Source organism: Phaseolus vulgaris, chromosome 4 (assembly GCF_000499845.2).
Source record: "Phaseolus vulgaris cultivar G19833 chromosome 4, P. vulgaris v2.0, whole genome shotgun sequence".
NCBI lineage: Eukaryota > Viridiplantae > Streptophyta > Magnoliopsida > Fabales > Fabaceae > Phaseolus > Phaseolus vulgaris.
In genome coordinates, this window is record NC_023756.2 from 6805379 (window position 1) to 6819554 (window position 14176).

The 14176-nt window shown below is 35.5% G+C and overlaps 1 protein-coding gene across 1 annotated transcript; it reads left to right on the forward strand.

Moving 5' to 3' along the window:
- The first annotated feature begins 227 nt into the window (after positions 1-227).
- On the forward strand, positions 228-2426 carry LOC137836403 (uncharacterized). Its single transcript, XM_068645128.1, has 4 exons — positions 228-324; positions 404-539; positions 620-819; positions 885-2426. Exons 1-4 carry the CDS (start codon positions 238-240, stop codon positions 2244-2246), a joined length of 1785 nt encoding a protein of 594 aa, XP_068501229.1. The 5' UTR covers positions 228-237; the 3' UTR covers positions 2247-2426.
- Positions 2427-14176: the final 11750 nt, after the last annotated feature.

A 14176-nucleotide genomic window follows, 5' to 3' on the forward strand; every position in this document is an offset into this window, starting at 1 on the left:
TAAGTTTAAAATTTAACTTACTAATTAAATTTAAAAACTAACTAATTATTAATTAATTAAAAGTAAATGTGGATGGTGGTTTTGTATTAAGTGGTTATATTTGGTGGTCGTGGTTAACCAATATAAATGTATGGTTGTGGGTTATTTTTGCTTCATTAAATTGAGTCCATTTAGTTTTAGTATTATTCTAAAGCAATTGCAATGACGAATAATGAGACGTTGGTATTGAAGGGTGAGATGACCGAGGTGTTGCGATTGATGAAGAAAACTTTCTATTCTAACGAAGAAATCTTCCTTCGCGAACTCATCAACAATGCATCTAATGTAAGTTGTCGATTAAATTTGATATGTTATTTTTACATTTCTTTTTTTAATCGTTATTGATTAATGTATGCATGCACAGGCTTTGGATAAAATTCAATTTGAAGGGATCATGAACAATAACGTTTTAAATGATGAATTAATTATTACATTGATCCCTCACAAGGTTAACAAAACACTTTCTATCATTGACAATGGTATTGGCATGACCAAAATGGGTAGGTAGGTGGTGATGTTCAACTTTCATTTGCATTCCATGCTCATTAATTCTAGTATGTGACATATGTGCTTGTTTTAGATTTGGTCGATCATTTGGGTATTGGCTTCTACTCTACTTATCTGGTTGCCAAGAAGGTTTTCCTCACCTCTAAGCACAATGACCATGACCAATATACTTTGGAATCTCAACCTAGTGCCTCTTTCATTGTTACCAAGGATATTAATGCCCAAAAACTCCTAAGGGGAACCAAAATCACCCTCTTCCTTAAGGACAACCAGGTACATAAACTAATTCATTCCCATATTTTATGTTATTTCTTTTGCTCACTTATTGTTGTCTACAGTTGGAGTACTTGCAAGAGACCACCATAAAGAATCTTATTAGCAAACATTGCCAACTTATTACCCATCCCATTTACCTTTGGAGTGAGAACAACAAAGACCATTGGCAACTCATTAACATTTGGCTGCGTAACCAAGAGATGTACGATAAATTTGTGGCTCAAAAGCTTGGGAATCACTTACCAGATGATCTTGCATTCTCCATTCTTTTCAAACTACCTTTGAAATCTCTTAAGAGATATGGATGCCTACACAAATCATGGGCTATCTTGCTTGAAAATTCTAATTTCATGGAGCTCTTTCGTATTAATTTCATATCTAACCAACATTCTTACTATGAAGATACATCTCTCCTTCTGTGCCTCGGTCAACCTGATAAGTCCTCCTTATTTTCACTTTCTGGTATGTCGTTTCAAAATATAGAAAAAGAAATTTGGTCAAAGCGTCATTGTTCTAGATATTTTACTGTGGGTTCTTCTAGCATTAATGGAATTCTTTGCCTCTACCCATATAATTCGGGAACTATCTATTTATGGAATCCATCTAGCGATGAATTTAAGATCATCCCTCCTAGTCCAATTGAGTATATACCAGATTCTATGGACCCTATGTTTCAGTATCATGGATTTGGCTATGATTGTGCTAGAGATGATTATAAGGTAATTAGAGAATTAATTATTTTTCCAAGTGTTCTTACGGAGGATGACTCCGATTATGAAGAATGGCATATTACAGAATCGTGGGAGATTTATAGCCTAAGAAGTAATTGTTGGAGGAAACTTAAATCTGATATATATATTAATTCAAGATGTGAAGTAAATGATAGATTCTACTTAGAGGGGATGTGTCATTGGTTGGGTAACTGGCAGGAAAGTTATGATGAATTTAAAAAAACATATGTGGTATCATTTGACTTAAGCAATGAGGAATGGTTTATAACTCCCTTACCCCCAATTGATATACCCTTAGAAATATATGATAATTTTGATATTAATTTGGTGGAGAATCATTTATTTCTCTTAAATGGTTCAATTTCTTTGATATCAAACTATTACGAAACAACTACCTTTTCCATATCAATTTTGGCTGAAATTGGTAAGAAGGAAACATGGACTAAACTCGTCACTCTTGGACCCTTACCTTACCTTCCGTGTCCTATTGGAATAGGGAATATGAGCAATATACTCTTTAGAACAATTGACGGTAAACTAGCTTGGCTTGACTTAAGGACCCACTTGGTTGAGAAACTTGATGTCAATGCACATGGTATAGTATGTCAGCTAATAGTTTATAAGGGAAATCTTTTTCCAACTAAAGGAATAAATAGTAAATTTTTTTCTTGTTTTTCTCTAAGTGGTTTATGAATAGTTATTAGAATTTTCTCCTACAAATATTAAAAATGTGATTTTTCAATTTCATGTTGTACTTCTTTCTTTCTTAGCTATGTTGAACCCGAGAACAAGAAATTGTCATCAATGTTGCAACTTGTTTTGTATTTACATTTTTTTAATGAAATTTACCTACAAAAGTACGTACTATTGTTCCTTTTATAAATCTTCTTAATTATTATTTAGATCTCATGTTTATTTTTTAAATACAAATCTTAGAAATATGTTTGTTGCTCATATCTCATCTCTTAGATTTCTTTGTTTGAAAGGAAAGTGTAGACTAAAAAGTAATTGGTTGAGTAAAAATTAGAAAAAAAAAATATATTGTGTTAGTAAAGAAGTTGAAAGAGAATATTTCAATTTTTTAAAATAGTAATACTAATAATAATTTATGATAATAGGAATACTAATAATTTTGTTTCTATTAATATATTAAAATAAATATATAAAAAAACATTTTTTTTCCTTTTCATATTTTAAATGAAATTTTATATTTTCAACGTTTTCTACAGTCACTAGTACAAAACGACGGTTAAAAAGAACATATAAAGACGATTCTCAAACCGTCGTTATTGAGGACGTCGTTATAAAGTAATCATTTTTAATGATAGTTGTTGAACCGTCGTTATAAAATTAACCGACTTTATAAGTGGATGCTAGATAGTAATACAAAAATTTTAAAAAACTTTTAAAGACGGTTCCCAACCGTCGTTGTATGTTGGACTTTTAAAGACGGTTCCACGTGGAGTCTTCATTATATGTGGGTTTAAAAAAGTATTTTGTTTTTTAAAAAACCTTAAACTTGAATAAAATATCCAATTCCAAAAAATCAAAACATTTAAAATCATATTTTAAATATGAAAAATACATACAACAAATTATAACATTCTACAAAAAGTTTTCCTAATATATGAAAAAGTATGTCATTTTAATGATTTATCTATCCTAAGGTGTTATACATGGTTACAAAATACTTTGACCATGTTGTTCTCACATACTCCAATGTTTACGAATCTAGCGGGTGTTGGTCGTTAAAAAGTTGTACATTTGAATTTTTTTGAATTAGTACATGAATCATAAACCCAAAATTTTAGAGTGTTTATTGTATTGATGTATTACCTGATCCCAACCTTTTTTAATTGCAGCTTGCACAATAGTCAACATCCACTGCATAACATAATAACCACACTCATAACTTCCAGACTGCTTTGTTGGACTGCATGTGAAAATAAATGTATTAAATGAATGAATGAGACACATTAAATTGAGTGAACAAATATACTTTAAATACCTTAAAGTACATCCAAGTGAGTCTTTGTGCGTTTGCACTTCTCCTCCCACTCAACATGTTATATCCAGAGTAAGCACTAAAATAATAAGATTTCATGTTAAAATACATAACATTATATAATATATAGGTAATAATAAATGTTAAATGAAACTGACGTACCTATCTATAATGTGTTTAAAATAAGTAGGGTTTTTTTTATGCAAAGAGCAAGACTATGTAGCGGTATGATCTTGAACATATATGATCAATAGTTGCCAATGACACCTATATAACAAATCAGTTAGTTTCTCTTATGTCAATAATTTAGTATAACTTATTTAATAAATAAGTACTTACTCATGGATGTGGTGATGTATGTTTGTGTTTCCGACTTCTTGTTTCCAATTAATTAAATGAGTTGAGGGTCTAAAAACCCATATATATTTTGTTTCCCCTCATTGAAGCATATTCCACAAAGATAACTAAATTTCAATAAGTTAGTACTAATATATTTAATAAATCAAAAGTATAAAAATTTTAATATTTGAACTTACATCATCCATAATTGCAGAACTGTTATGTTAATCTCTTGATCTCTGGATGCAAGGTCCAACAAATCAGATATGTGAACGTACAACGGTACATCACTATGCCTTCCAAAAACATTAACATCCCATGGAACCTCTAAGACGGTTGTATCTAAAGTTGTAGCAACTTCCACCAATGCCGCCACAGGATCATCAATAAAGAATATTTTCTTCTTTCGCAAAGGCAGTTTTGTCTTTGGTTCCTGCTACTCATCAACAAACAAACAAATACTTAAATTAATTAGAATGTAATATATCTGATATATAATCCTATTAGTATTAGTGCAAAGATATAGGAAGATACCAAAAAACCTTAGCAGGAGGACCTTCCTTTGTGAATTCATCAATTTCATCATTCTAACCAACTTTAACCTTATAGTGTTACAAACCACACTTGGGACATCTTCTTAAATCTTCGTACTCATTTCTGTATAAAATACAATCGTTAGGACATGAATGTATTTTTTTATATTCCATACCCATCGGAAAAAGTATTTTTTTTGCCTCATAATTTCGATTGGCTAATGTATTTCCTTCTAGTAGCATGTCCTTAACCAATCCGAGCAATTCTATAAAGCTTTTGTCGGTCCATCCATTCATTGCCTTCAAATTCATCAACCTTAACATTGTTGATAATCGTGTAAAGTTAGTTTAACCAGGATACAAAGGAATCTCTACATCATTAGACATATTTTCGAAAACTACATTAGCAAAATATTCTACCCCCACATCACGAATCATGTCTTCTAATCTATTATTCATTAATAAATGAACTTCCCCTGAAGCTCCGCGTACACTTGGCAAGTCTAGCAATTCACCATGCCACGTTCATGTTGTATAATTTTTCAAAAATCCATCACACAAAAGATGTTCTCTAATTTCGAAAACACTCAATATCCTTCCATTCAACCAATTGACACAAGGACACCTTATTCTTACTCCATTATTACAACTAACAACATTATGTTTTGCAAACTGTATGAATTATTCCACCCCTTTTTCGTAAGCATTAGTTATCTGTAGTGTATTAATCCAACTCCGATCCATAGAGTTGTTAAATTAAGAACCAATGCGGACTCAGAACCAATGCGTTCAATATGTAATCATTAAAAAATAAATTAAAATTGTTGAAGGTCGGACACCTCCGGACTAAGAACTAGTGCGTTCAATATGTCCAAACAATATATAATAATTAATAACTAAATCAAAACTGTCGAATGTCGGACACCTCCGAACTCAGAATCAGTTCGTTAAATATATAGAAACTAAATTCAGATTGCCGAAGGTCGGACACCCTCGGACTTAGACTCAGTGCGTTCAATATATAAAATCAATATCTAAATCAGAAAAACACTTTCAAAATATAGTTCATAATATTTAATATATAATTAAATAATAAATAAAAATATACTAACCTCAAAAGTGAAACGAAGATGAAAAGAAACTCGCGCGTACGAGTAGGAACTTTGTTAACGAACAGGGCAGCGAGGAGGCGGCGCGAGGCGCGATGCGCGCGACGCGGGTCACGGGGCACGGGGCGCAGGTCGTGGAGTGCGGGTCGTGGGGTGGGGTCACAGTCGTAGAGGCGCGTTCGTGGTCGCGAGGTGGCACTAGTCGCGAGGCGGGGTCACAGTCGCAGAGGGGCGTTCGCAGTCGCGAGGCGACGCCGGTTGCAAAGCAAGCGGCGCGGCGGCAAAGGCGGAAGGGTGGCCTGTGAACAGTGTGGGTGAGGAGTGAAAGAAGAGGGATCTGTGTGAAAATGAAGGGGAGCCAAAGTGTTGGTGCTGAAAAAATTAAAAAAAAAACACCACCTTTAACGACGGTTTTGTGAGAACTGTCGTGGAAGCCTTACTTTTAACGACGATGTGAACCGTCGTTGTATCCTCACGCTCCCACCTTTAACAGTGATTTCGGCAGGAACCGTCATTAAAAATGAAAAAAAAGTTCAAACAATTTACGGAACTGCCACCGCCTCGCTTATTACGATGGTTGTTTCCAAACCGTCTTTAAAAAGTGTCGTTAATGAAATATTTTGTACTAGTGAGTTCAACCCTTCAATTTTGAGTAAGGGTAGGAATTGACCACTAGACATTTATCATAAAGAATCTGTTAGACATAATAGTATATTGGATATCAATATAAATGATGTTAATGATAAACTTTATATTAGATGCCTAGTGGTTCAATATCAATGATAAAGGATAATTGTGAATGTATAATTTATTCTAATTTACCAGCACAACTACAAATCATTAGTAGAGCTCTTCTTTATAGAATTGGATTAATCTAGCATAAATGCATCCCATTGTTATTAGGTATATTAAATTAATTATCAAGTTCATGGATTAAGCAATTTTTGTGGTCTAAATTGTATATCTTAAATACTAATGAGAATATTTTTCAACCTCTTTGGAAATTAGCTAGTAATGATGCTTTGACCTTAAGGAAGCACATTTATACGTTAAAGAAAATTCACTTAATTGCCTTCCCGTTAATGAGAACTTGTCGCGGCAAGAGTGTATTGTGAACTCAAACTGTAGTTTGTGTGGATACAAAGAAACCTCACATCACTTATATCTTAATGCCATTGCCAATATGCTCTAGAATTGGTTGCTACATATTTGTCCTTATGCTCTATATATATCATTGGTTTTCTCTTTGATTTCTTTTATACTTTAGAATCATAGTTCTCACACTTAAGTTCCATTTATGTGCTTGCTCTGTTTATGAGTACAAAATACGAAATTAACGACCCTGTATAAAGACGGTTTACGAAAAACAATCATAATAAAAGAGGCAGTGGCATTTTTGTAATTATTTTACCATTTTTCCCATTTTTAACGACGGTTCACACGAGAACTATTGTTATATATCAATCTCTGCACTAATAAAGACGGTTCCAATACTAACCATCGTTATAAATAGTGTTTCCTATGAGGCAAGAGCTAGCGCGGGTTTTTCTTACACTCTTAATCTCATTCTCCACTCTCTTAACCTTTTTCCACTCTTACTGACAATATAGCCCGTTTTTCCACTCTCCCACTTCTTCTCTCCCCTTGACATCTACCTCGTCAATTGCGATTCCTCCGCTCCCTCCACCCTCGTCTACTACTGCTCCTTCACCGGCGATATTGTCGACCACCGCTCCCCCTTCCCTTGCGTTGTTTTGCTCCGCAACGACAACCCCCTACCCGATTTACCCCCAATCTACCACTCTGCTAGGGTTTCACAAGCCTCGCTAGGTACTTTTTCCCTGTCACCGACAAAGGTTACTACTTCCAAATCTATTGATTCCAACCATGTGTTGTAGTGTTTTAATACTACTATTGTTCAATCTTCGCTAAGGAGGAGTTCTCCTATGAAGGAACAATCACTTGCTGCTGCCAAAGATCTACTTCCTGATAACAATATGTTGGTTATTGAAAATCCTTTTTCATCCCTTGTTGGTTTAGGAAATGAAGATGTGACAGGTGTCCCTGATACTAATAAGCCAATTATCGCGACTCAAATTGTTGATTTACATCATAATGACCAGATAACTGCAGAAAATCATATGGCAACTAAATTTAGGGCTGATCATAGTGAGGCTGAAGAGAATGCTAGTGATAATGGGGAGGATATTGTACATATCACTATAAAACCACGGAGATCATCTCAAGGGGTTGATAAATCCAAAAAAAATTGCTAAGGCAGATCCATCTAAAAAGTTGCAATGAAGGTTTTTTTTTTGAATGCCAGAGGCTTGGCAAACCAAAAAAATGTGGAGATGTTGTTTAATTTACTAAAACAACATAAAACACTTCCTGTTTTCATTGTTGAACCCATGATGCCTTACAAATGATGCTTAGAATATTCTTTTCAAAATAATTAATCTACATTTGGTTGCTAATTCTCCTATCATTAATAAAGTTGGTAAGCTTTGGTGTATGACTTTCCCAAATCTTGCCCAAAACTCCTTGGTTAATTCTCAGTTTATTCCCGTAAATTACCTTTTGCTTAATAAATGCTTTAGCTTTGCAATGGTTTATGGAGCTAACACATACTCGGTTAGAAGACTTTTATGGAGGGATCTTAGTTTCTTCATTGGCCCTTGGTGCATTTATGGAGATTTCAATGTTGTTCTTTCGGCTGATGATTGCAATGGTGGGGTTGCTCCTAATCAGGTTTCTTGTAATGAATTACTTGATGGATTAATAATAATAATCTTACTAGTATGCCTTTCATTGGTCCTTGTTATACTTGGAGTAATAGGAGGAGAGGACATTGTGATCTTGGTGTAGACAACATGAAGGTGGTAATCATAAACGGTGTAGAGGAAGGCAAAACCCTTTGTGAGATGGAGGAAAATAAAGGTGAGGGTGAGAATGAAGCTTTGATGGGGGAGATTGGATTGGGGAGGGGTCAAAGAAGGGTGTTGAAATATAATCCACATTACACATGGAGTCTATGTGTTCATAAATGTGTCACATTGTGGGTCACATAATCACCACTTAACGTCGTTTAATTCAATTTGACAGAAAATTCAAAATTACATACTTTTAAACAATCCTTGGGACCAAATTGAATTTTTTAAATACCAATACACCAAAGGGACTTTTGCCCATTAATATATATATAGGAACCAAAAAGGTCAATAAGCTAAAAATTAATTATTTGTTTAAAAAATTTAAGAAAAATTAATGACTAATAAAGTGGATAAAGATAAAAATTAATTAATAAGTTTAAAATTTAATTTACTAATTAAATTTAAAAACTAATTAATTATTAATTAATTAATTAAAAGTAAATGTGGATGATGGTTTTGTATTAAGTGGTTATATTCGATGGTTATGGTTAATCAATATAAATGTATGGTTGTGGGTTGTTTTTGTTTCGTTAAATTGATCCGATCTAGTTTGCTATTATTCTAAAGCAATTGCAATGACGAATGATGAGATGTTGCTATTGAAGGGTGAGATGAGTGAGATGTTGCGCTTGATGAAGAAAACTTTCTATTCTAACGAAGAAATCTTCCTTCGCGAACTCATCAACAATGCTTCTAACGCAAGTTGTCGATCAAATTTGATGTTATTTTTACATTTCTTTTTTTAACCGCTATTGATTAATGTATGCATGCACAGGCTTTGGATCAAATTCTATTTGAAGGGATCATGAACTATAGCATTTTAAATGATGAATTAATTATTACATTGATCCCTAACAAGGTTAACAAAACACTTTCTATCATTGACAATGGTATTGGCATGACCAAAATGGGTAGGTAGGTGGTGATGTTCAACTTCCATTGGCACATAAATGGGTAGGTACATAAACTAATTCATTCCCATATTTTATGTTATTTCTTTTGCTCACTTATTGTTGTCAACAGTTGGAGTACTTGCAATAGACCACCATAAAGAATCTTATTAGCAAACATTGCCAACTTATTACCCATCCCATTTACATTTTGGAGTGAGAGCAACAAAGACCATTGGCAACTCATTAACATTTGGCTGCGTAACCAAGAGATGTACGATAAATTTGTTGCTCAAAAGCTTGGAAATCATTTACCAGATGATCTTGTATTCTCCATTCTTTTCAAACTACCTTTGAAATCTCTTAAGAGATATGGATGCCTAAACAAATCATGGGCTTTCTTACTTGAAAATTATAATTTCATGGAGCTCTTTCGTATTAATTTCATATCTAACCAACATTCTTACTATGACGATACATCTCACCTTCTATGCCTCGATCAACCTGATAAGTCCTCCTTATTTTCACTTTCTGGTAGGTCGTTTCAAAATATGGAAAAAGTAAATTGGTCAAAGGGTCATTGTTCTAGATATTTTACTTTAGGTTCTTCTAGCATTAATGGAATTCTTTGCCTCTACCCACACAACTCAGGCACTATGTATTTATGGAATCCATCTAGCGGTGAATTTAAGATCATCCCTCCCAGTCCAATTAAGTATATACCAGATTCTATGGACCATTATTTTTATTATCATGGATTTGGCTATGATTGTGCTAGAGATGATTATAAGGTAATTAGAAAATTAAGTCTTTTTCCAAGTGTTCATACAAAGGATGAACGCGATTATGAAGAATGGGATATTCATGGACCGTGGGAGATTTATAGCCTAAGAAGTAATTCTTGGAGGAAACCGAAATTTGATATATATATTTATCCATGGTGTGAAGAACTTGATAAATTCTACTTAGAGGGGATGTGTCATTGGTTGGGTGACTGGCGGGAAAGTTATGATGATACTAAAAAAACATATTTGGTATCATTTAACTTATATTTATATGAGAATTGCAATTGGGTAGAGGGTTTTTCATAAAGGTTTGGAGAGGTTCTTTGTTACTAGAAAACACTTAAGCGCGAATATGAGAATGAAAGAAGAAATGTTGTACATCTTATTTTGGTAACATTTTTTTTTTTATCAGCAAAAAACGAATGAATAAACAAGAGGTATTTCAAGGATACCTCACCCCGTATACATAAGACATGCCTTCTGCTCAAATTACAAACATCTACTCTAAAGAAAAAGAGTTCCTAGGAAAATTAACAATCCTCATACGAACGATTGGTTCAAGACACTAATTAGAGAAAGAAAAGCAAACACCTCGTGCTTTGGACACTACCCTCATACCTCATTTACACTTTCTGTGACCCTACTCATCCTAAAGCTTAAGAAATGACTTTTTGGCTCCCTATGACCCATTGAAAACATCCCCACCCACTCATAACACTTAACCCACACAAGCCAGGCACTACTTTACACGTAGAAAAGAGGTGAGACGTAGTTTCCTCCTCCTCTCCGCACAGGTTGTAGATATTTGTGGTTAATCCTATCCCCCTCCTTACCAGATTTGCTTTATGTTATTTTGTCTTCCAGAATCCTCCAAGCCGTGAGATATGTGGATGGTTGTGCCTTTAACCTTCAGAACCCCACATTATTTTTCTTGAAGATAATGTGTGTACTGATAAGTTAGCTAATTTAGGATTTATTCCTAGAGAATAATTTCATCGGTACAATATACTTCCATCTAGTATGTTCTTAGAATTCTTTATCAATAGGTATAATATACCTATGTATCTGTTTTGTTAACATATGGTTTTTGGTCTAGTCCCCCCATATACTTTTTTTGTATGTTCTTTCTTTATTTTTATTGTTCCGTCCGGTTGACCAGGACGTCTTCGTGCGCGACCTCAACCGTCAGCTAGGGACTCCTTCCCACTGGTTGCCTGTGAATTCCTGCAAAAAAGAGGACAAAGAGGCGCCCTAGCGGCCGTGTGCACTCCGACGCTCAAGTCAGCCAGCAAGAAACACCAAAACTGTCCACCTACGTCTCCGAGCACCGCGTATGGCACTCTGAAGGTGGTAAAAGAACTGTGTATATGTGTGTGTTGTCTCTTTCAGGCAAAAATATTTCCCAGTCACTTGTACGTAACCTTGAAGCACGAGCAAGCAACTAGAGAGTTCTCTGGTAAATTTGCCAAAAGTTCCAACCCTTTTTCCAACATTCCCTGCGCTATTTAAACTACCCAAGCATTTAAAGCGCCTTAAAGCGCTTTTAATCACAAACGTAACGCACTCATTAAAGCGCTTAATTAGAAAACGTAGCGCATTTAAGACGTTGAAACGCTCGGGAGCCATTATAGTACCTGAATGCTCGAAAGGGAAACTGTATTGAATAACTTTTAATTACCTGGCACCTGACTAAAGGGTGTTTCTATTCTGGCATGGCTGTCGTACACGTGGAGGGCCTCACGACGCCATGGCCCCATCCGGGGACGCTTCTGCCCATCTGGGGACGTTTCTACGTGTGAGTCCTCCTGCTGAGAGTGCTACTGCGCTAGGGGTGACTTTTTGGGTTCCAACTCATGCCCCCAAGTATCTAGTCACTTACTTTGAGAGCGTATCTGCCTTCCTTTTGTACTCTGCACTCGGTTGCCCTGGGCGTGACTTTCCTCTTGAGTCGTATCTGCCCTACGGGCATCTCTGGGGCGGCAGGAGCACTTCACGAGTCAGGCTGCCCTTCACTGGTACTATTACTATGGCCTTGAAGCCACCTTTTCCTTCTCTTTATCGCTGCCCCGTGCTATTGGGACCTGAGGCCTTCCCACGGTGTCGCTCCCTCCATGGTCTTTCCTACCCATGGGTATCGGGGAACCACACCGTGATTGCCTTACTTTAGCACTGTTTGATCTGGCGACGCCCTGATTGGGCGACGCCTTCACCTAGGCAACGCCTTGCCTTGGCGACGCTTCTGCTTGGCTGTTTGAACTGGCGACGCCCTAGTGGGGCGACGCCTTCACTAGCCGACGCCTCCTCTTGGCATTTCTCCACCTAGGCGACGCCTTGCGTTGACTTTGACTCTCCAGCAGTTGACTTTGACCTTGACTTAGTCAACGCTCGGATACGGGACGGTACGTTTATTTTTTTAATAATACTTTTTTCATGTGATGGCATATGATTGTTGTTACTTGAGGTTTCTATTGAGTCGAGATGTCAAGTTGCATAGTGATGCCTAACATAAAAGCTTTTATAAAAAAAGAAAAAGAAAATTGCAACAAAAGAAAACAAAAAAGAAATAAGGCCATTTTATTTTTATAAAAGGTTTGGAAGGAATAAGTGGGGCTTTTTCAAAATATGTCTGTTCCCTTTGTGTTGTTTATTTCCTAAGCTAGGCAACAACATTATAAAGTGTTGTTTTTGAGATTTTTGTGAAGAAGAATTAACATTATATAATTGAAAAAGAAGAGTTAAAAGTATTGCAATCCCCCTTTAAGAATTTTTTCTCAGCTCTGCTTGCAGGGGATGTCATAAGAGACTCTTACTTTTTCTTGTTTCCTCTTCTTCTTCCTTTTAAATCCAGCCTTCATTTGTCTTCTCTGTTGAGGAACAACTTATATCTATATCTGGTTTAGCTTCAACCACAAATTTTTGTTCAAACACTTTCTCACAAAGTTTGTTTATAGAAGGTAAAATGTTACTTTGTTGGTTATTTCTTAATGATTATTTGCAATCTTGTTAAATTTTACATGCAGGAAAGTTCTGTTAATTGCATTAATCATAGGAAGCTTGCGCCACCTTTTCGATCATCTGATACCTCATCTCGGCCGCATGCAGTGTCTGAATGATGAAGTATATCGGTCGTTCCTCGTTTTCGACCTCCTGTACTAACGCAACACTGATTGCCTCCTCTGAGACCGCCAAATATACCAGGATGGCTGATCGGGTCTCGACTTTTGTATGATCGATGGAGATGTTAGAAAATCCTTCATTTGTTTGAAGATTTCTTCGCATCTATCGTCCCAGTTGAACTTGGTTGCCTTTTGAAGCAGCTGCACCATCGGTTTCGTTCTCTCGGCCAACCGAGGTACGAACCTGGAAAGGGCTGTCAAGCGCTTTAGGAGTTGTTGCACCTCCTTGATGTTCTTTGGACTTCTCATGTCGACAATGGCTTGACATTTGTCGGGGTTGACCTCTATCCCCCTATGGGTCAGCATGAAACCCTAGAACTTCCCTCCCTCAACCCCGAATGTGCACTTCCTGGGGTTGAGCATCATATTGGCCCCTCTGAGGGCTTTGAACACCTCCTCAAGGTCTTCCACATGCTGGTTGAAAGAGGTGGTGGCGAAAGATTCCGACAGAGGAGTTTCGTGAGGAGATTTGAGGCGGAGATGCGTGATTTTCTAACTGTGTTGTGTCTCTCTACATTCTTCGTTTGTTAGAATTTAGGGATTTTTAGCAAGAAAAAGAAGAAAGTAAAAAAGAGGAAAAACAAGAAAAATAAGAAAAAAATTAAAAGAGAAAATAAAAATAAAATAAAATTTATTAAAATTATATTTATTTTAAAAAATATTTATTTACTCAGATTTAAAAAACCTAGAGTGTTTTAGTGAAATTTTAAAATAAATCTTTAAAATTTAACAAAAATTAAAAAATATTTTTTTAATTCATTCATGAGATTATATTAATCTCTAATAAATAAGTTCCGTTAAAATTAATTTTTAATGAAAGATTTATTTAGTGTGTTAGCGCAAGTCAATTTGA